The 23,130-nt window shown below is 39.5% G+C and overlaps 1 protein-coding gene across 2 annotated transcripts in view; it reads left to right on the top strand.

Moving 5' to 3' along the window:
- Window positions 1-23,130, top strand: part of LOC149319899 (microtubule-associated tumor suppressor candidate 2-like) — a 440,967-nt gene that overhangs the window by 130,322 nt on the left and 287,515 nt on the right. For both annotated transcript variants that reach the window (XM_089512562.1, XM_089512563.1), the window contains exon 3: window positions 8,027-8,267. In XM_089512562.1, the coding sequence (XP_089368688.1) occupies window positions 8,027-8,267 (241 nt within the window). The remainder of the gene's footprint in view (window positions 1-8,026; window positions 8,268-23,130) is intronic.

Here is a 23,130-nt window from a genome sequence, read left to right as displayed (position 1 = left end):
TGCAAACAAGTAAACTACATCTGAGCAGGACTGTTGATGATCAGGACTCATGGAGGTCTCCTATTTATAGGGTCTCCATAAATAAAAATTAACATCACGGTGAATGAGAACAAAATCAAATTGCCTCTCAAACTTTTGTCCCATTGGCTGGGACAAAGAAGTGCCCCAATGTTAACAATAGGTTTGTTCAGACTCCCCCGCTCCTGCACTTTTTATTTATATCCCATCCAAAAAACAAAAGCAAAACCCAAACCCAAATTAACCCCCCAAAACAAAAGAAAACCTGTTTGGCAGATTGCTGAAACTTGAGGATACTGCTTACAACTCTTCAAGGTAGAATTTCACAGCGTGCTTACACTGCAGATCTTGTTCTGTGTAGAAAGTCAGCAAAAAATAGGTTGCCAAGTCAGGATTATTCCAAGCCCTAATATTTCTAGGTGAAAACATAAGTCCTGAGGATGTTACCTGGTGATGTCATTACTGTTCACAGCTTGGCATTTAAACATGCACTTGCACCGAATGCATTTTCCTGGTTGGAAATCTAGAGTCTTGGTTTAAATCAATTAACTTAGTTTAAATCAATTAACCTTTACAAAATGCAGCAAACTGCTAAGCCAGCTAGAAGCTTCTTGCCTGGCCAAAGGTTTGCATGCAGCCTTTTCCTTTGCCCAGAGTTGACTCCATAAACACTGGAGAATTTTAACCCTTGCCTGTCCCTCAGAGGTGACCCATGAAAACTAGCATCTCAAGGCGAATTTCTGAGATCTGGCAACCCTAGCAAGAAAGCATGACACTGGTGGACTGAAAAAGAACATTAATGAAATACAGAAGCCCTATGCCCTAACTTCACCACACACATCCACATAGTCTTTCCATCCATATGGGCCACAGTGGTAGTCTTCTCAGCAGACATGATAGTGGAGGCAGATAGAGTGAGTGCGGCAGTAATAGGTCCATGGTGTGGTGATGGGCATGTAAACACCCATCTGTTATTGTATGGTCTTGGGGACTGGCCTGTCTACTTAGGGCCCCAGAGGAGGACTAGCTTGGTGTAGTGGTTTGAATTTGGAACTACAGCTCTGGAGATCAGAGTTTAATTGATTTCCCGCTTGGCCATGGAAACCCACTAAGTAGCCCTGGGTGAGTCACACACTCAGACCCAGAAAACCCTGTGATAGTTTCGCCTTAGGGTCACTATAATTCAGAAATTACCTGAAGGCACACAGCAGTAACAACAACATCAGAGAAGGGCACTGAATGGGGAACAGGAGGACATGACAGAGGGTTTTCTGTGCTGTAGTACAGTGCTTAAAGGCCTGACAGGTATCAATACTGTTATCATTCCAATTTGTAGGGAAAACCTGGCCAGGAATTCACTAAGGCAGTTATGAAGGCGTAAACTAGAGTAATGTATGTATGACACACATAGAGTTATGTATGCATGTATGCCTAGAGTTATGTGTGTATGTATGCATGACATAAGGTTTGTATTCATGATCCTTAAGTATGCAGCATGCAAGTCCTCCAAACATCATTTACCAGGCAGCAGCCACTGTGATCAATCCCCTGTAGATTGGAAAACAGCTGATATTTCCCTGTCTTGTGAGCAATCTCCAGTTTGTGGAGGAATTGCCACAGGGATCCTGCTTCTGCCTGTCACAGTGGAGAGGGGTGGAAAGCTCAGTCTACTACTTCCTGACAGGCAATCAAACCAAACCCTTCTTGTTCATAACACTTACTGCCTGGTAAATGAGGGTTGGAAGGACTGGGCTGGGCTACACTACTTAGCTACATGACAAAGGAGATTGTGTAGGTAACTAGGTGTTACCAGTGGCATAATTAAGGGGGTGTATGGACTGCACCAGGTGACACCCTAAGGGGAGGTGACAGCACTGCCCCTCAAACACCTACCTTTTGGCAGAAATGGATTGCGGCATTCACCTGCTTCCCTTTAACATGCTTTAAGAGACGGTGGGAGTGGGGTGAAGCTCAGTGGGAGGAGAAAGGAGAGGGCCCATAATTTGTTAAAGTAAAAATTTCAAATTTCAAAACTTTATTTTTTTAAAAAAATATTATTTTAAAATTCTTTTCTATTTTCTTTAAAAACATCACATTTTAATCCAATCTTCACCATGTAAATACATTTAGGTTGTCCATACGATACTGTAATTTGAAGGTAACATTTTAGTTTTGCTCGTTGTTTATGCCACAACTATTAGCATCACATTCAGTGGTATATGGGAATTACAATTTACAAGTAACATTAGTGCAAAAAGCATTATTAAAGATTCTGTATGGTGTAAAATTGGAGGTCAATGGGATTGGTGACACCATGAGATACCACATCAGGTGACACCAACCTTACTGATGCCACTGAGTGATACACAATCATGGCCATATTTTCTTTTTCCAAAGCTGTGGAGCCGAATTGATTTCATTCAGATCTGAACATAGGCATAACTTTTAAATTGTTTTGAACTGTTTTAATGCAGTTTTAACTGTCTTGCATAACTTTTCAAATTGTTTAAAATAAACTTTAATCTGTTGAAGTTATTTTTTGTTACTATATTAAATTATTTTTAAATTGGTGAAATCGATTTTGTTGTACATTACCCTTAGATTCCATGATACAGACCAGGATGTAGATGTTTCATATAAATATAAATGCTGCAATTTTTTGTTACAGTCCCCACTTTTCAAGTCTTGCTCTCATTTCATAAGAACGATCTAATTATGCAGTTTGCTCCACACACATCCAATCCTTCTGATATGAAGACATGCACTCCTATCATTCAGTGTATTTCCTTAATCTATGCAGAGCTTGGGAAGTTATTTTTAGAAAATAATTAGTTACCTTTGTAGTTCCATAGTACTAGGCTCAAATTCTCCACCACTTAAGGTGGGAAGTGGAACATATATCACACATGCTTTGTGTCTGCCCAAGATAAAATCTCATGTACTTCCTGGCTTAAAATAGGCTGAAAAGTAACATTTTAATTTGAAACTAAAAAGAATTTACACTAATACTAGAGTAGCTAGTAAAAAAACTGGAGAGAGAGCTCCTTTTCCTTTAAGAGTTGTGTAAAAGAGGGAATTTCAGCAGATGTTGCTTATTACCTGGTTGCATCACAAGCAACACCTGCTGAAATTCCCTTTCGTACAAAACTATGGCCTGAATCTTACTGGTAGTTCCAACTAGCGTAGACATATTAAATTAATTGTTTAATGTTGAGTCAACATTTCTATTTAAACCCCATTGATTCAGTGGGTCTGCTGTAGTTGGAGTACTAACAAATAGTCCAATGTTTTACAGATTAAACCTAGGAGTTTATGTACACTACATAAATATAGTGTAACTATTCCATTATAACTGCCCTGGCAACATTTTATGAAACCCTGGGATTGGCATTTCAGGGAGATGCATTTACAGTTCTCAGCCAGAGAGCTCTAGTGCCCTTCCAAACAACAGACCAAGATTCCATAGGATAAAACCGTGGCAGTTAAATTTGGAAAATAGCTCTATAATTATGTAGTGTGACTGGGTCCCAGGTCAGAATAATGTCATCCTCCTGCTGCTTCCTAAAATGAAGAAAGAATGAATCACCATCACAACAGCTGGCTCTCTTCTGTAGAGTCATCACCTTCCTTGAATGGGTCCTCAGAAAAGGCTCTGTGAGAGGGGAAAGGGGTAAGTACACAGAAGATGGATGGAAACAGTGACATCTGTAGCCAAACAAAATCCTCTGATTTTGCTTGGCTACACATGTTGTCAAGATGGTAAAGGTTATGAATGAGAAAGAACAGGCAAGCTGGAAGAGGGCACAGTGGTTTGCTTTTGCCTTCACTTATTGGGAAGGACAAGATCTGTTCCCTCCTGTCCTCTCTCCAATGCTGAATTAATTAAGAACAAGCAAGGGTAAGCTGTTTTGGCTATTTAGTAAATTCAAACAAAAATCCACCAAACAGTGATACCTTTATTGACCAACCAAAATGCACAATATATTTGTTGCAAGCTTTTGAAGCTCCAATGGCTTCTTCATCAGGCAAGATGTTACATACCAAACAGGAGAAAAATTAGAGATGTTAGTAAGATGCCTGCATTTTGTTGTTTCTGTACTTAGTTAAGATGGTATAGGGAAGGGATCTTTAGCAGGCTTTAAAAGCTGCTAAAAGGTATCACTACTTGGTGGATTTTTGTTTTAACTGAGAACAAATTACTTTTGCACTTTGAGCTCAGATTGGAATGGAAGCAATCTGAGAGTAAGGGGGGAAGTGAGCGGAGGAGAGAGAAACTGGGACATTTTAAAAATGGGACAGCAGAGGATTACCTTGAACTGTCCCTGCTAAATCAGGAATAGTTGGTGGGTATGTACTTGTGCCTACTTGCCATCATTGCTGTTTTGTTTTGTTTTGTTTTCCAAGCCTTCATTTCATCCCCTGGGAAGTTCCCCTTTTCCAGTTTTCACTTTTGCAACACTCACTTGTACTTACATATAATACATTATTAGTGTTATATTAGAACAGTTCCCTTACCTAGCATGAACAAAGAAATCATCTGATAAAATTTTACTCCAGTAATGTCTGTGAGAAAAAGGAAAATTGATACATTGCTCCTTTTGTTGGCCAGTGTCTTCACCTAACTTTCTGTAGTGCCTACAGGGAGTAGTGCAGCAGGGCAAAAAGGCTGGGGAAGTGATGTTAAGGAAAAAGCAACATGGGATATACAGTGATAGAAATAAAACATGTATGTGAGAGTCAGCATGACTAAGCAAAAGCAATTGAGAAGCCACACAGGTGTGAAAGGTAATGTAATCAGCAGTCCTAAATGCCAAGGACAGAAATGTAGAGGGTATAATTGAAAGCACCTGAGAATCGTTAAGTGGACAAGGTGAAATGATGAAATCATTAATTATGGGTTGAACTATGAGAACCAATCAAAATGGATGTACACGCCCACTGGGTGGAAACTGGCTAAGTGGGTGGTGTTTTACTATGACTATAATAATTGCTTTGATTCCCAATGTATTTTGTGGGTAGTTGTGGAGTTTTGTGAGTAGTTTGGAGATTGTAGAGATTGTGATTTGTAGGGCATTAGTATTTGTATATAGTAGAATAAAGTAGATCTTTTATATAAGACTACTGAGTTGTCTGGTGTCTTAAGTGAAGATACAAGAGCCAGCAGGATCCTGGAGAAGTGTGAAGACTTCTGTGGAAGCAAGAGTGAGAAGGCTTGGAGAGTTTGTCAGGGTCTTCAGCCTATTCTCTGAAACTCTGCTGCTTTTGAGCAAAGCTTTAACCACTGGCCAAAACTGGTCAGCACCGGTGCATAACAAGGTGGTGAGTTAGAGCCAGAGGTGAAGAGCTACAACTCCCATCATCCCTGACAAGTGAAACAGCAAGATTGCTGGGATTGAAGGTTCAAGCCACCGCTGTTGTTGCTGCCATTGCCATATTCCTTGTTCTCCTCTCTTCCTTCCATGGTTTGGAGGGTGTGGAGGAGTGTCTACCACCAAAGAAGAGGCAAGAACATACATATATACTCAACTATGAGGCTGAGCTCATATCTAAGTCGAAGGCAAGTTTTGGGGCCAAAATTATGAATTTTGATATGACCCATGGATAAGCTCAGGGTAAAAATTAGGGGCATGTATTGAAGGATGTAAAGGAAAACAGTGGCAAAGAACTTACAAGATTCCAGCAGGCATAACTATTTGTGCACATACTAAAGGCTGGATGGATGAGAGGATAGAATACACAGTGCTTCCAAGGCAGATTAAACTCTTCTGTTTCACCGTGTGTGTGTTAAAATACAGTAGTTACATTGACCCATGGATAAGTCAACTCAGTTTTTTTGGATCAATTTTTTAACCCAAATTTTTAGACCTATACATCTGTAGTGGCCATTTTCAGTGATTGATGGCAACGACGGCAACAAAAGCAAGCAACAAAGGGCCTGAGAGGGTGATAGCAAGACATTTTGACAACCATTGACAAACCAGGGATGCAGAGGATTAACTGTGGCCATCCCAGCTGAGCCATGGCACTTGAAGGGTACATACCAGTAAGATTCAGGGCAGTATCCTATTGGAGAAAATAAATATCTTCTTTTGTTGCTTTGGTTGAGATGGGGCAGAGGTATATTCATTAATCTTTCAGATGACCATATATCCACTCAGGATAACATAATAAGATGAATTAGTTTGCCTACACTAATGCATGTATGTTATTACTAGGCATCACCTTTTAATTGAGTTATCATTACTCATATCATCTCAGTGTCCAATTTATTATTTTTCAGAGGCTTTGCACTAACTGCTTGCTTATTCAGCTCCATAAAATAATGAGCAGCAAGCTCATTTAAGAGCAAGACCCTTAACTTACTGCCTTATAAAGAATGTCTGTTACTGTTCCCTGTTATACAATGCAATCATATACTAGCTTTTCAGAAGTGAGTTCCACTGAGTTCCATAGAACTGACTCCAAGGAACAGGGTTGTAGTTTCGCTTTCTCTCAGGTAAGTGTTTATAGGATTGTAAGAGAAGATGGAGAATGCATTTAACTACATAATTAGAGGATAATTTTAACTGACACTTTTCTGCCTTACAGAGTTTGTAGTTTGTAGTTTTGTGTGGTACTTAAAAATCTCTGATAGAGATCAGTAACACACTCCATACCACCAGGGCTAGCGGTAGTCCAGAAATACATTTAAGAGGAATCACTTTGAGCTCTCTAGAAGAAAATTTCATAGTGTTCCACAAAACTACAATCCCAGGATACTATAGAATGGAGTCATAATAATTAAAGTGGTATCAAACTGGCATAGCTATATAGTATAGCCTAGTGTACAGGGCAGATACACTTCAAGAAGTCACTAGCATATCCGCCAAAAACTCCACTGGCATAGATATATAGTTGGTCCTCTGTGTCCACAGATTGTGTATCCATGGATTCATCCATCTATGGTTTGAAAATATTCCAAAATAAGTAAATAAATAAATATAATAATGCAAAATCCAAATCTTAATTTTGCCATTTTATATTAGGGACACCATTTCACTATGCCATTGTATATAATGGGACATGAGCATCCATGGATTTTGGTATCCATGTGGGGTCCTGGAACCAAACCCCAGTGGATACCAAAGGCCCACTGTATCATCCAGGGAATGACCTGTTCGGTAACTTGAAAATTTGTTCCCTTAACTCCTCCCTATCAGATATACTAGTCCTGGAGCTAGTCTAATGAATTCCCCCTGGGGGGAAAGAATAACAATGACATTTTTATTCATACAAGTTTTTGGCAGCTACCTGGTTGCTGAGGAAAGAGACATTTAATGAGTGTGTGCTGTACTTTCCAGTGCTTTAAACTGCCCTTCATTCAATTGCATTTTCACATTAGAATTTGTTAAATTGCATATTCCTGTAGCATTTTTGAGTTTGTATCTGTACCTTTGTAAAGTTAATTGTGTTGTCATAGTGCTGTTTTTAGTTATTTGTGTTAATGTCTAGCATCCCAGTTTTGGGAGAATGGCAGAATATAAATCAAATAAATTAATAAATTTAAATAAAAGTTGAAGAGGGAAGGAAAAAATGATAAAGGCAAGAAGGAAAGAGTAAGCTCTCCTCTAGCCTCTCACACTAAGCCACTTTGGATGTTGTGGCTGCTTTGCAACAGAATTCACACACAAATGCATACACACAGTTCATACACAAATGTTGTGCACTAGCTTCATTGCTCATTTCTCTGTATTTTATCTGACTGAAGAATTATCAAGCAACTTAAATGGAATACCATTATTTTATCTTCTGCTTTGAATGCTTGTGTGTTGTGGTGTCTATAAGAATATGGATGTTTTTATGTTTTTATATACACCACCCCATTTTTCAGCTCTGTCTGGAGCTCAAACTGACAATCACACTGGAAACTGTTGTTCTCAGTAGGTATATACAGCTGGGCATACCCATATAGTTTGTATCTTGGACTATTTTGGTTGAAGTAATGTCTCTTACATTTATATTTGTGTAGGTTGACGAAAGGCCCATGAAAGAAGAATTTTGCCCTCCATCATATACTCACTATGAGATGCCTCCTAGCTTCTATCGTTCGACAATGATACTAAAGCCTCAGTTAGGACTTGGTGCTGTTTCCAGGTTACCATCTGCAAAAAGCAGGATTTTAATTGCAAGTCAAAGGTCTTCAACTGGCTGCATCCATCCACAGGGACCAATGACTAGCACACCGACAATTTTCCACCCTGATCCTACAGGTAAGCAACTTCACTGTCTTTCTTAATGAAAGCAGGTAATTTAGGTTTTTTTTCCAAATGTGTGTCTGTATGGGGACATTTAAAGAAAGGTAGAACTTGATACCCTCCAACATTTAACAAATGGGACATATAGGGCTGAGGTACATGTGTGGTTAAAAGGGTTTTGCCAGGTAATAAGAGGGGAAAAGTTATTAAAGAAGAAGAATAACAAAATTACTATTTTCATAGACTCAAACAGTAGGAAAGGACCACAAGGACCATGTGTTTCAACCCCCAGCATGCAAGAATACATAAATAAAGTGTTTCCAAACCTTGGGCAGCCAAACTAAGGACCTCCAGAGAGGCATTCTGTTCCAATGTTGAACAGCTCTTACAGTCCAAAAGTTCTTCCTAATGTTTAGGTGGTATCTCGATTCTTGTCATTTGAATCTATTGGTTTGTGTTCTAGTCTCTGGAGTAGCAGAAAACAAGTTTGCACTATCTTCAATATGCCATCCCTTCAGGTATTTAAGGAAGGCTATCCTATTGCCTCTCAATCTTCTCATCTACAAACTAGACATATCCAGGTCCCTAAGCCAGTGTTACTTTAAATTTTTACCTTTGGAACCCCTCTTTACATGTGGGCAGTGCACCGCCCCTTGATGTACTCTATGATTTTTTTATTTAGTATGCATATTTTCATTGGCATACTCATGTATATTCATATTTTAATCTTTTATAAGGAAATAGCATTGTTCAAATTATAACAGCTTTGTTTAAGTAAATTCAGTATTTAATTCAATACATGTGTAAATTTTACACATAAAAAGTTTGGGAAGAAGAGGAAGAGAAGGGATCAGGGCCTCTAAATATTATACTCCTCTTCTTGAGCAACTCTTATGCCCCCATAGGGGTCCAGCCCCACCATTTGAGAACCATTGCCCTAAACCATTCGTCATAGAGCTTGGTTTCCAAACCTGTCACCATCTTTGTACACCTCCTTTGAACATGCTCTAGCTTTTTAAAGAAGAATTGTGGATTATGTAGCAATATCAAGTACATTTTTATACCTCATATCAGTGCACTTAAGCACTCCCTAAGTGGTTTACAAAGTGTAAGCTAATTGCCCCCAACAATCTGGATACTCATTTTAGCAACTTTGGAAGAATGGAAGCCCGAGTCGAGCTTGAGCCCCTGGCTGGTATTGAACTCACAATCTTATGGTTTGTGAGTGAGTGGCTGCAGTACAGGCATTTAACCATTGCACCACCAGGGCTCATGTAGCATTTAGGAAGGGCAAGAATCCGCTTTCTCGTCTCCTTGCCCTCATTTCCAAACCCTTTCCAGTCTAAATCTGATGTTTGCAGCTATCAGCACAAAAGGAAGTCATGGTGTTGCTTTTGTATAGCTGAGAGAGAGCAGGCGAAGGAGGAGGGGAGAGAAATTGGATCCTCCCTGGGATTGCTCTAAACATCGGATTCAGAGGAAAGGCCTTTGGAAATGAGGAGGATGCAAAGTTTGGCAAAGTGGGAGAATGTACAGTGTTGGTGTTGGCTGGCTGAGAGAAAGGGTGAGGAGGGGTGTGTGTGAAGAGGTTGACCTTAGAAAGCAGCAGCTACAAAGTTGTGAATAGTGAAAAACGCAAATCTGAAACCTGCAAATATGGAGGGCTGACTGCAGTTATGTAGCAATATCTATAGCAAATACTTTTCTATACCGCTTACCAATGTACTAAGCTGTTTACAAGGTGTAAGCTGATTGCCCCCAACACGCTGGGTGCTCATTTTACTGGCCTCCAGAAGAATGCCAGGCTGAGTCAACCTGGAGCCCCTGGCTGGGATTGAACTCACAACCTTGTGGTTTGTGAGTGAGTGGCTGTAGTACAGGCATTTAACCACTGCACCACCTGGGCATCCTGTGTGTTATATGTTCCTGTTTACAAGTTCCTGCTTTGGCAAAATTTCCAAGAAAGAAAAAAGTTAGTATAGTGGAAAAGTAGTAAATTTCTGAGGCAGGTCATGAACATGTCTAGTCAGAAATATCCTAGAGGATGGTTAGGGAACTTTTGACATCTTCAAATGTTGAGATTTCTTGTATCCTGCTTGCAATGGCTGGAATATAGATCATGTGATATATCTTAAGCATCCTTAAGAGTTTCATCTCTTCTGACAGCAAAATGGAGCAGAAGAGAAGGAAATGACAGTGTGATATCTGGAGAATTTCTAGACATTATAGGCAGGGTGGGGAAGAACACATTTGGATTTTCTGGGATACTGGTTTTGGTGCATGTAACATATAGCACAGCTTTCAGTGGCCTCCCCAGTAGCGTTCCGTGTGGTTGTATTTTATATTTCCATGCTGGGTTTATAAATCTCTTGGAAAAGTTGTAAACAGTTTAGAAGGAAATATTTTAAGTATTCAGCTGACAACACCTAGTTCCGTTTTATTACATTATTGTATCAGTAGAAGCTGTTTATACTTTCCAGGCAAACAGATTGCATTATTTGATAAGGTTGTCAATCTTGTATACATTTCCTTTATTCATGCTGAATATGTAAATAGCTAGGTGTAACTTTAAACAAATATCATTTTGTCGATCATATATTCTTGTGTGAGCTTGTAATCTCAAGGTAGACCAGAAGCATGACTGGTATAGGTTTGATCCTGTCCAATTGTTACCTGGAAGTCCTATTGAACACAATGGGACATATATACAAAATACTGCAAGATGGTGGGAGCAAATTCTGTTGTTGCGTCTGGTAGCAATTACACCTTACATTTCTATACCACTTCATAGTGAACTAAGCACTCTCTAAGTGGTTTACAATGTACTAGCCAACTGCCCCCAACAAGGTGGGTACTCATCTATGAAAGGATGGAACGCTGAGTCAACCAGAAGCCCTGTGGGATAGAACCCACAATGTTGTGGCTGCACTACTGGTATTTAACCATTGTACTACCAAGGCTCCTTAGGATTTTTAGGCCCCAGAGTAAGTGTCTAATTTGCTCAGGCACCATTTTCATTCATCTTTGGATGATGCCATCTGAACATCAGAACACAGATTCAAAGCAAACAATAACATTTACTTATACAGTCGCCCCTCTGTTTTCGCAGACTTGGAGTCTGCATCCCTCAGAAATACATGAGGGGCAAATGAAGGGTGACACAATGGGGTGCATGCCCGAGGCACATGCACGGCAGCGTGCACAGGAGTGTACCACCATCAGAATCAATAGGGACACCAATATCAGTGATTTTCTGTTTTCATGGGGGGGGTGGCGGCAGAATGGATCCTCTCGAAAACAGAGGGGCAACTGTATTCCTTTCAGTTCTAAAACAGACAAGACTACATCCTGGGGTACTGGAAGAAGCTTCTAAACATTGCTTCACAAAGATCCCATAGATCATTTGAAGACATAGCCATGTTTGCTGGGATCAACATGCAAAGGGATTTTGAAGTACCTTTGAGATCACATATTGCTCATTTGGTCATTGGCCACCAGAAAGTTAAAAAAAGTTAGTAAATTTGTATGACTTCCAGTCTGGATGTTCTTATGTAACAGAAGTAGCAAATGAAGTTACTTTCAGAAATGTTGAATATGTACAATACATTACCTGGTGTCATGTACAGGAATACTTCAGTTGAGAAATCCAGGCTTTCAGTAGTAAAACAAAAAAAGTTTTATTCAGATGTTCTATAGATGTTCACCACAGCTGTGTGTTGTTAGGAATTGGACTCCACCATTAAAACAGTATAATTAAAACACATCATAATTGAAATTTTGAGTGGGCTAGCACCTCATTTGCCCATAAACCCAAACAAGTTCCCTTTCTCCTTTTTCCCTTGGTTGCTCCTCCTTTTGCCCCATACCATCCATTCTAAGGAGACTAGCCTTGAATCCCCAGGCATAGTCTATCCTCCTTGGAATGTGAGCTATAGTTATACTAATTTAATTGTGGCTATGTGTCCCATTATTCATACAATACCCTATAAGATACTATGGGCAAGCAAAGAAATGGCAGGCAAGCTGAAAGATTGATACCTGGGGATTGTCATGATGGTATGTAAAAGGGGTCTGTGCTATAAGTGTGTTTTCCATCCCACATGATGCTCAGGACATGGCTATATCGATTATTTCTTTTATACTCTATCTTTCCTTTCAGAAGCTCAAGGCAGCATACCTGGTTTTCTCTCTGATATTTGACCCTTACAACACTGTGAGATAAAGTACTAAACCAGCCCAAGATCACTTGGTGAACTTCTTGGCTGACTGGAATAGACCCTGGATCTCTGCAGTCTTAATCTGACACACTACCTGCAATGCCACTATAGTATCACATTTCCAGGTCATTATGACTCTCCCCTTCCATTTGTGATCATTTGATGGGTCATAAAATGACCAGCCCTATTCTTGCAAAAATGTGATGTTCTTTATCTCTGCCAACATATTGCCTCTTAATTTGATACACTGTTGGGTTGCATCTTATCTCTTTTCATCTCTCTTAGTGCTTTTATGTGATATTAGAGGAACAGAATCAAGTACAGCTAGGATAATTAGGCTACAAAAAAGAAAGATGATGAAATGCAAGCACTAAACAGGAACTTTTCCACTCATTATTTTTCAGGCACTTGAAAGAAATGACTTTGTGGGAGTGAGCAGGAGGAAAGGAATAAAGGAGAGGGAAAAATAATTGATGGGTATGGCTGCTGACAATAGTTTTTGTACGTTAGACATGGGAAATGTGCCCTTCCGTCTCCTTCCCCGTTTTGAAAATTGTGGTCACTGTGTACATTATATTTTAGCTACAATGCACATTATTTAGGGAAGTAGTGTTGATGCCCTATTCGCATTATGTACAATTGATCAAGGCAAACTTATTTTGCCACCTGTGATAAAAGACAAACTACCCAAGCATCAATACAGAAGCCAGTTGGAGTGGCAGCTAGACTTATTCCAAGGCTGATGATGGGACATTTTCTTCCTCACTAGATGGCAATAGGCTAGCTGATGGCATGGAGGGATAGTTGTTTAGGTGCTTCCCAAGCTATCAAAAGTGGAGAAACTGCAATTATATTTTTACAATGTGTGCCAAAGTGGTACCGTATTTGTGCCCATTGGCTACAGCTGTTTCTTTCTTTTCTGGAAAATTGCCAGGGACGAGCAGTGGAAGACTCATGGGCCAGCACCAGTTCAGAGACTGCCAGTTTGAGTAGCACTGGCCTGGACATACAGCTCTGTACTCAAATGGAGGGGAACAACCAGGAGATTGACATTGCTGCCCCCTTTGCATCACCAAGCATTTGCCACTCAGATGACTACCTTACTCTGCCCAGTGGAAGAGCCAGCCCTGTGATTTATGGAGTTCACCTGCATGAGTGCTATACTGTACCTGGAGTTTTCCTGGACAGAAATGTCTCAGATGAACTGAGGAACCTAGCTGTTCTTCTATCATCCAATAACTACTTCTATTCCTAGTTGTTGGATCATATAACTCCCTAGCTGAAAAAGCTTTACTGGCTGCTGGTCCATTTGCAGGCACAATTGAAAGTGCTGGTTTTGACCTATAAAGCCTTATGGTTTAGGTCTATAAAGCCCTATGGCTTAGGATCTTTCCATATGAGCCTGGCTAAGTCTCATGTTCTTTAGTAGAGGGCTTTCTTGCCATCCCACCTCACTCCCTGGCTTGGCTGGTGAGGACACTTGGTGGCTGCTATTAGGCTTTGGAACTCCCTGCCAAGGGAGGTTAGACATTCCCCTCTCTGTTGTCTTTTCACCAGCAGTCAAAGACCTTCCTTTTTTAAAAGGCCTTCAGCCTTAACTGACAAGGGTAGATTGATATTAAAATTAGGTGTGCTGTTTTTAGTACATAATGTGCATTATTAAGTGTCTTAACTCTTTTTAATGTTATTGTTTTAAAATAGTATTTTTCACTGGATGTACGGTTTAATGCTTTTAAAACTTTTTTATATCATATTGTTTTAGATACTCTGTTTTGATTTATACTGTAAGCCCCTGTGAGTCCCATTTGGGAGAAAGGTGAGATATAAATCAAACAAGCAAATAAATTGTTCAGTTCTAGAGTCTTTTTTGTAGGCAGTGGCATCACTAGGGTTAGAGTCAACCTATGGTCACTATGCCATTGACCTCCTTCCATACCACACTATACAGAATCTTTAGTCATGTTCTTTTGTACTATTGCTACTCATTAATCATAATGCCTATACATCACTGAATGTAGTAACATAGTTGTGACATAGACAACTAGCAAAATTAAAATTATGCTTTTAAATTTCAGTATCATATACATAGCCTAAATTTATACACACATATAACAACAACAACAATAAATAATTTATTTGTATCCTGCCCAATCAGCGAGGAATCTGGGCAGCTAACAACAATTGAAGTACAATAAAATTAAATTTAAAAATAAACTAATCCCTTCCCAGCCCCCCAGCCATATAAAGCAGATAATAACAATAAGCAATATCAATACAGTGGCAATCAATAGGAAAACATAAGAATGTTACAAGTCAAACCATGTGCATAGATAATCCTTTCCCCAACCCTCAGTGCAAGTCCACATCAAAACAATATTAAGCAAATTAGATATAAACATAACATAATACCTGATAGAAAAAACATAAAAATAGCAATTGCAATGTGTCAAAACCATAATCCATATAACATAATAAACATCAAAACTACAATTTATCGCAATTAATAAAAAACAAGTATGACAGATCAAAGTTCAAAGGAGGCAAAAACAGTTTCCATGACTGCCTGCCAGGCCAACATCCCAGGAGCCGACACTGGTGCCTCCTCTCCTCCTCTTCCAAGCAAGGGACTGATGGAGTGTGATATACAGTTTCATGTGGTTGAAGTAAAAATTTGGTAAGAAGTTATGTTTTTAAAGAATTTTTTTTTAAAAAATGATTTTTTTAAAAAATTAAAATTCATAAAAAAGACACCTTTCTCCTCCCACTAAGCCTCCCCCCCCCAACTCACACCATCCCCCCCCCACAGCCCAAAGGCAGATATTTGGGGAGCAGTGGTTGTTTCCAAATCTCTTAGGGTGTCACCTGTACTCCCCGTACCCCCAATGATGCCCCTGTAAGTATAAGATCTTGTGGCTCTCCTCACTGACAACCCATATGGAAATCTGTTTCTAGTAAAATATAAACTTTTCTGAGCATTGCTCAGTAGTGAAGTGTATGATTTTTGTTACTGTTGTTTTGTGTATTCAAGTCATTTTCAGTTTATGTAGACCCTAGGGTGAATGCATCATGTGGTTTTCTTGGCAAGCTTTGTTCAGAGGGGGTTGTCATTGCTTTCATATGAGGCTGAGTGTGAGTTGCCCAGTGGACTTCAGTGGACAAACACAGATTTGAACCCTAGTCTTCTAGAATCCTATTTCAACACTCCAACCAGTACACCATGCTGGGCCTCCCATAACAAAATAATAGTACTAAAAATTGCTTGCTTCAATGCTTTGCCCAACAAAACAAGTAATTGCACATGTTCTTTTCCTTTTAGTCTGTTTTTGATTTACTTTAAGTCCCACCAACTATATCTTTGCAGTATATATGCTGAACCACTAAAGAATTTATTTTAAACGGAACTGCCTTTCCTTGGGCAGACTCAACATGCTGTAATGATGATTTTATCTTTCTTTCCAACAGAAAGTTCCTAATTCTTGCACAGCTTGGAATATTGGGTCTCAAGCAAAGCTAAATAGAGCTAAAGGTGATATCTCTGTGTCTCTCTGCTCACAGAACCACCAACCCTGGACATTAAAAAGTTTATTAGTTTCACACTGTTGTGGCCTCCTTTGGATGGCTGGTTTTTCTTTTTAATGATATAGTGATGTGTTAGAGAACAGGAGAGATGGATAATGGCATGTTTGTTAGTAGTCAACATTTAAATAGAGACCACAGGAGGCTGCCCAAAGTTTGATTGTGAAAGAACCCTTTTCTTTTTGTATCTGTGAGTGCACTGAGACACAATCTAGAAGCATCAAATTTGATATGATATATAGTTCCTGTACAGTGAATTTTCTGGATGTAAATATTCATACAGAAAGGGGCTCATTTGAAACGAACCTATACAGAAAACCAAAGGATGTCAACTCTTTTAAAAGATATGACAGTTATCATCCAAGGCCTCTTAAAAACAACCTTCCATATTCACAATTCGTATGTATCAGATGAAATTGTAGAACACTGGAAGGGTACGAAAGGGAATCGAATATTACATGCCTCCATTTTTTGGAGAAAGGGTACCCCTTCAATGTTATTAAAGAGGCACAGGACAAAGTTCGTAGGTTAGATCGAAAGAAACTTCTGTTTGATTCCAGACCCAAGAGAGTATCCAATAGGGTGGTTATACCACTTACTTTCAACACACATTCACAGAGGGTGAAAGAAAGTACTATGAAACATTGGCATCTGTTGGAAAATATACCAGGATATAAAAACAAACTGATGTTTGCCTATAAAGGTACTCAAAACATCAAGAACATAATAGTACAGGCAGACTTTGGTTTTCCAGCTATACAAAAGGGTTTGACTGTCAAGGGACATCACATCTGTGGGCATTGCTCAGTATGTAGACACAGCAGCAACTTGAAATGTTTTGTGAATACTGCTGATGGCAAAAGTTATGAAATATACAAATTTTTACACGTGCAAGTAAAAATGTCATATGCATAATTGAATGCCCTTGTAAACTACTTTATGTGGTTATGACCAGCAGAAAAATAAGAACATTGAACACAGAAGTTGTATCAAAAACCATAAAATAGAAGCTCCATTGTAAAACATTTGTTAGAGGAACATCATGCTTTTGATTATTCAAATTTTGGTGCATAGATGGGATTTCCAATATTAAAAACATAAAACAATTACAAATATTGGAACTAAAATGGATTCATCGTTTGAAGTCTGAATCCCCGGTGGGTTTAAATGAAAATGTGAATTGCTTAGTTCGAGTCTTTTATGTCTTTCCATACCCTATTTTTTCCCTAAGTTTTTCTTTTTTGAGTTTTGGCAGAATGGTTCCTACTACCGGTTTGGTTGGCCATATAAGAGACTCTGTAAATAGGAGAAGAGTTCCATTAAAGTTTGGGTGTTTGGATGGGATATCTAATACTAAGAATGCAAAACAACCACAAAAATTTGAACCCAAATGAATTCATCATGGAGATCTGAATCCCTGGTAGGCTTAAGTGTGAGCTTTTCATTGCTCTTTTACGCTCTAAGTTTTCACTAGGATCTTCTACTGAGTCTTGGCAGGATTGCTCCCATTACCAGATTATCTGGGTATATAAGGGTCTTAGTGAGCAATACATGACCATTGTTGCTTTTGAACTGAGTAGAGACACATTGTGTGAGTTGATGAGCAGATACAATGTATTTTAAATGTTTATAGGCCACTGAGGAAGACTGAGGTCGAAACACGTCTGGCCTTGAGCTTTTAATATCATGTTAGGATTTAATTTTGCATTTGCACTACTTTTAGTGGGGTATTGTTACCCTTAGAGAAATTTTATTGACTTTCTTGATCCAGGGTCCGATAACTCTGGCCTTGAGTTTGGATGTTTTATATATTTTTTGCAATTGCTCATTTTTCAGTGGGGTATTTATACCCTTTTTGAAATTATACTGGACTCTCTACTCCAGTGTTTAATTCATCCTTTATTTCTGTACAGAGGTGTCTTTTGGTAATTGGAAGTGGGTTATATTTTACACACATTATTTTCTTTGATAGAACCCTTCAGTTTGGTTTTTTTGTTCTTACATCTGGGTTTTTTGGTAGGGACCTTTGTTGGTTTGCTGTAAATGAGGAGAGTCATGATCATCTGCCTTAGAAAGCCTATCCAGGCTCCTTGAACAGTGAGGAGTAAACAGTGAGCAGGAATGCATAAGCATTTTGTTTCAGTTTGTAAGAAGAATTGACTGTCACTGGCAAATTTCACATTCACATTCAGGTTGGATTTTTTTAATTTTTTTTACAGTGTGAATATGAATACCCAAAATGATGAGAATTCTTTGTCCAGGTCCAGGTCCAAACCATTTCACTGCTGAGGTGAAAGAAGATGGCGTCCCATCCTATGTATTGAAGGCAGCTTTAGGAGTAGTTGAAATTTATTTCAACACTTTCAATGGGACAATGTATTTTACTTTTTCTCAGACAGTGGACTAGTTTAGGGGCTCGAGACAGGTTGTGTCGCACACTCAGCTCTGGGATCAAACAGAGTCTGTATATATGTATTTTGTTGTTGTGTGCCTTCAAGTCATTTCCAACTTATGGTGACTCTTAGATGAATCTATCATGGGTTTATCATGACAAAATTTGTTCAGAGGTTTGACATTGTTTTCCCCTGAGGTTGAGTGCATGTGGTTTGTCTGACATCACCCAGTGTGTTTCATGGCTGAGCTGAGAATTAAACCCTAGTCTCCAGAGTCACAATCCAACACTCAAATCGCTGTGCCCTGCTGGCTCATAGCACATGTTATATTCCACTGAGATATGTCTGTTTTCCATCAGTCTGCCAACATAATGTCTATTTAAATGCTTCATAATATACCCACATTATGTCATATTTCTTGCAGTATGGTGGCTGCAGCCTCCACAATTTCTTTCAGATGTCCTTACTGCTTAGGGGTTAGGTCTGTCTCATGTCAGTCAATCTGAGCATGAAAACACTTTCATGTTCTCTGACAGGGAATAGCAGAAGTGTCAGCGAGATTGATTATCGTACAGAACCTACAACATTGTTAGATTCCTTAACTGGCTTAAGGCAACCAGGAGCTGGAGTAATGTTTTGTCCAATCTACCTGTTCCTTTTGGTAGATCAGATCAAATTAACTCCAGAGATGAAATTGTATTGTATAAGATCTGAAATAGCTTTTGTACAAAAATACTAAAATATTGCTAACTTTAAAAAGGAGGAGTTTTCAGAGGCCCCAGAGACACAGTATTGTCATATACTGTCACTGTATTGTCGTATAGGTCAAAACCTAAAAAAGATAGCACTTCCCACAAATTAAAATGGAAAACCAATAAATGTGCAAAGGTTTGCTGAATGATATCCTTTGCTATTATTATTATTATTATTATTATTATCCTTTATAAAGTGCTGTAAATTTACACAGCGCTGTACATACAATCTTTTAGTCAGACGGTTCCCTGCCCTCAGGCTTACAATCTAAAAAGACACGACACAAAAGGAGAAGGGAGTGGTGGTGGGGAATGGGATTCAGCCATTTAAGGTAATATAATGCCAATATTGCTCCTCAGAGTTTGAAAATGGCTGTTAAATGAAGCATCAAGTTTATATACTGAAACTCACTGTAAGGAAGCAACCAGTGGTGGTTGGTGGCTGACATGTCACAGAGGCATTGAATCCGCTCTGGATCCCACATGGTATTCTTGCAGACAAGCTAGACAATGTGACTGTTAGGTGGATTTGTAATTGGTTGACCGGCCAAACCCAAAGGGTGCTCAACAATGGATTCTCTTCATCCTGGAGAGAAGTGACTAGTGGGGTGCCAGAGGGTTCTGTCCTGGGCCCAGTGCTATTCAACATCTTTATCAGTGACTTGGATGAAGGAATAGAGGGCATGCTTATCAAAATTGCAGATGACACCAAATTGGGAGGAATAGCTAATACCCTAGAGGACAGGATCAAAATTCAAGAAGACATTAATAGATTAGAAAGCTTGGCCAAAGCTAACAAAATCAGTTTCAACACAGAGAAATGTAAGGTACTGCACTTAGAGCAGAAAAATGAAATGCATAGATATATGATGGGAGACACCCGGCTGAACGAGACTACATGTGACAGAGATCTAGGAGTCCTAGTAGACCACAAGTTGAGCATGAGCCAACAGTGTGATGCAGTAGCTAAAAAGGACAATTTGATTTTAGGCTGCATCAGTAAATATAGTGTCTAGATCAAGGGAAGTAATAGTGCCACTCTATTCTGCTTTAGTCGGGCCTCACTTGGAATACTGTGTCCAGTTCTGGGCACCACAATTAAAAAAGGATGTTAACAAGTTGGAGCATGTCCAGAGGAGGGCAACCAAAATGGTGAAGGGCCTGGAAACCAGGCCTTATGAGGAAAGATTTAGGGAGCTGGGTATGTTTAGCCTGGAGGAAGAGAAGGTTAAGAGGTGATATGATAGCCCTGTTTAAGTATTTGAAGGGATGTCACATTGAGGATGGAGCAAGCTTCTTTTCTGCTGCTCCAGAGACTAGAACACAGAACAATGGATACAAGCTTCAGGAAAAGTGATTCCATCTCAACACCAGGAGAAATTTTCTGACAATAAGAGCTGTTCAACAGTGGACACACTCCCTTGGGGTGTGGTGGAGTCTTCTTCATTGAAGGTCTTTAAACAGACACTGGATGGACATCTGTTGGGGATGCTTTGATTGTGATTTCCTGCATAGCGGGGGGTTGGAGTGGATGACCTTGTGGTCTTTTCCAACTCTATGATTCTATTATTTTACTCCAGACTGAAGAGGTTCTATCCAAATTGCTGAATCTATTTTGGGAGGGTGGGTACAGCCCATTGGGTAGCTCCATTAAAGTCCAAAGAAATCCTGAAGATTCTCCACCCCACTGACATAGGAGTCACCAGCCATCACTGGACACAGCAGGAATCAAAATAAGGATTTCTTTAACTATAATGAGTGTTAGAATATAAACCATCCAGATCTTCCCCTGCTTCTAGCTTTTGGCAGCTTCTGTCCCATGCTAGTCCTCAAGATGTAACACATAAAATAAATCTTTACCATGTGAGTAACTTCTACTGTGGTTTGTATGTATAGCTTTTACTATATTGTAATGGAATCTGTAATTAATTGTTTTAGAAATATGCAATTTTTGAGTGTGGATTAGGGCAGGAAAACTTCTCCAGACAAACTGTCAATTTCGATCAAGTTTATGTACCTGAGGGGTGCCAACCTCTCCCTAACCACTAAATCAAAAATTGCCAGAAGTTTTTTTTTTTTCTTCAAAAATTAATGTTAAATAGTATGAGTGTGGGCCAGTGGTCTTTTCAAAAGATGAACACCACTCCCGGAAGCTTCCAGAAGTGGCTAGTCATTCTGTATATAAAAAGAGAGTCTGGGGCGTGAATGTGCCAATACTTAGCCCATTCCTGTTGTCAGTATTAATAATTTGTGATTTTAACAATGACAAGCATCCTGTTCACTAGTTGCTAGATTGCAAATTACTAGATTACCATCTCATTTTTGCTGGGGAGTCATGTTTAAGGTCATTAATGCCCAGACATGACCCCTCCCCAAAATTTTACATTTGCAGTTTGACCAAACCATTTTTGAGAAATTAGAGTGCTTGGAAATAACATTTACAGCACTCTTCTGATTGTGAGACAAGCAGTTGTGGTAGGACTTCCATGAGTCTCTCCAGCTGCCTATGCTTGATGAGCCTCACGACTGGGAAAATGCTGCAGACATTATTTCCACATGCCCTGATCTTCAGTGCCTTGGAACTACTTTTGTTAGGGCACTGCCAGGCCAGAAGTTTATGTTTTTCCAGAGTGGCATCATTAGATGTAACTATGATGACAGAGCCGCATCATCATAGTTAAACTGACGACAGAGGGTCTCAGCTAAAGTGTTTTGATATAGATTGTTAGCCACCATGAGCTCCTATGAGGAAGCGTGGAGTATCAGTGTAGCCCAGTCCAACCCAATCCATCCATCATTAAAATGCAACACCTCAGTCATATGCAGCATCCATGTGCTACCATAACACATAGGTGAGTGAGGTTAGAGGCTGTTGGCGGCCGTAATGTCTGTGAGGGATTGAATCCACTCCACTCTGAAATGTAAAGGAGCCATCGATGCTTAAATTTATTTGGGGGGGGGAGGTCTAATACTTTGGATAGCTTCTTTTAAATGTGAAGTCGAAGCTTCTTTTAAAGTCTGGATTAAAACCCAGAGCAGATTTATTACCCCACTGATACTGAGGCCACTAGTCTCATATGGTGACATTTGTATACAGATACTCAGTGAAACTGCAGAAATCTATGTGGAGTGGAAGCAGCAGATTTTATATAAGAATTGACACTTGGCACCCTGGGAAAATGCTCTATAATACACTCCAACAGATTACCTTGTACCAAAAGCAAGTTATCCTACTCATGGAGTGGGCAGGTTGTAGCCTTCCACAAGTACTGGCACTCCCATCAGCCCTAAACAGCCCAGCTAATAGTCAGGGATGGTATAAGGTGAAGCCTGAGAACAGCCACAAGCCCACAAGTGGCGCATCCTGTTGCACAAAAACCATTCCTGAGAAAAGCCCATCCACTATTTTCTGGAAATGGAGATAAAATAGCTGTTGAACAGGTAATTAGGAAGTTCTAAATAATAAAAGACACCAGATGGAAAATGCATGTGCTGTGACTCTTGTTAAGAAGACTGTATTAAATTTTACTACTTTACACTTAATTTGTCGCTGAAAAATGTAGTGCCCCACCGGAGAGTGTTTCAGTCTTATGGGCCTCTTTCCATTAATTTCCTTTTATGTCAACTTTGACAGCCCTTTCACATACTTTTATCTGTATTATGTTTGGGTTTTCTGACATTAATTAGTGTCGTTATCATTAATGTGGCAGATTCTCTTCCTGCCTAAGCAGGAAGCAACCAGGAGGTTACTGTCAACTCCACAGGACAAGAAGGAGGTTGGATTCTGACAACACCAAGTTTTAGGGAAGAAAAGGATTAGGACGGCTGCCCATGTTTCTCTCCTGCCACAGTTGAGGCTGTAGAGTGGAAAGATTCTAGCTTTCCAAATCCTCTCACCTACACACTTAAGCAAATGGATCTAAGAAACAGTTTCAGCTTC

Source organism: Sceloporus occidentalis, unplaced genomic scaffold (assembly GCF_023333645.1).
Source record: "Sceloporus occidentalis isolate IW3139 unplaced genomic scaffold, rSceOcc1.0.p SCAF_2, whole genome shotgun sequence".
Lineage (NCBI taxonomy): Eukaryota > Metazoa > Chordata > Lepidosauria > Squamata > Phrynosomatidae > Sceloporus > Sceloporus occidentalis.
This window is presented reverse-complemented; position numbering and strand designations above follow the sequence as displayed.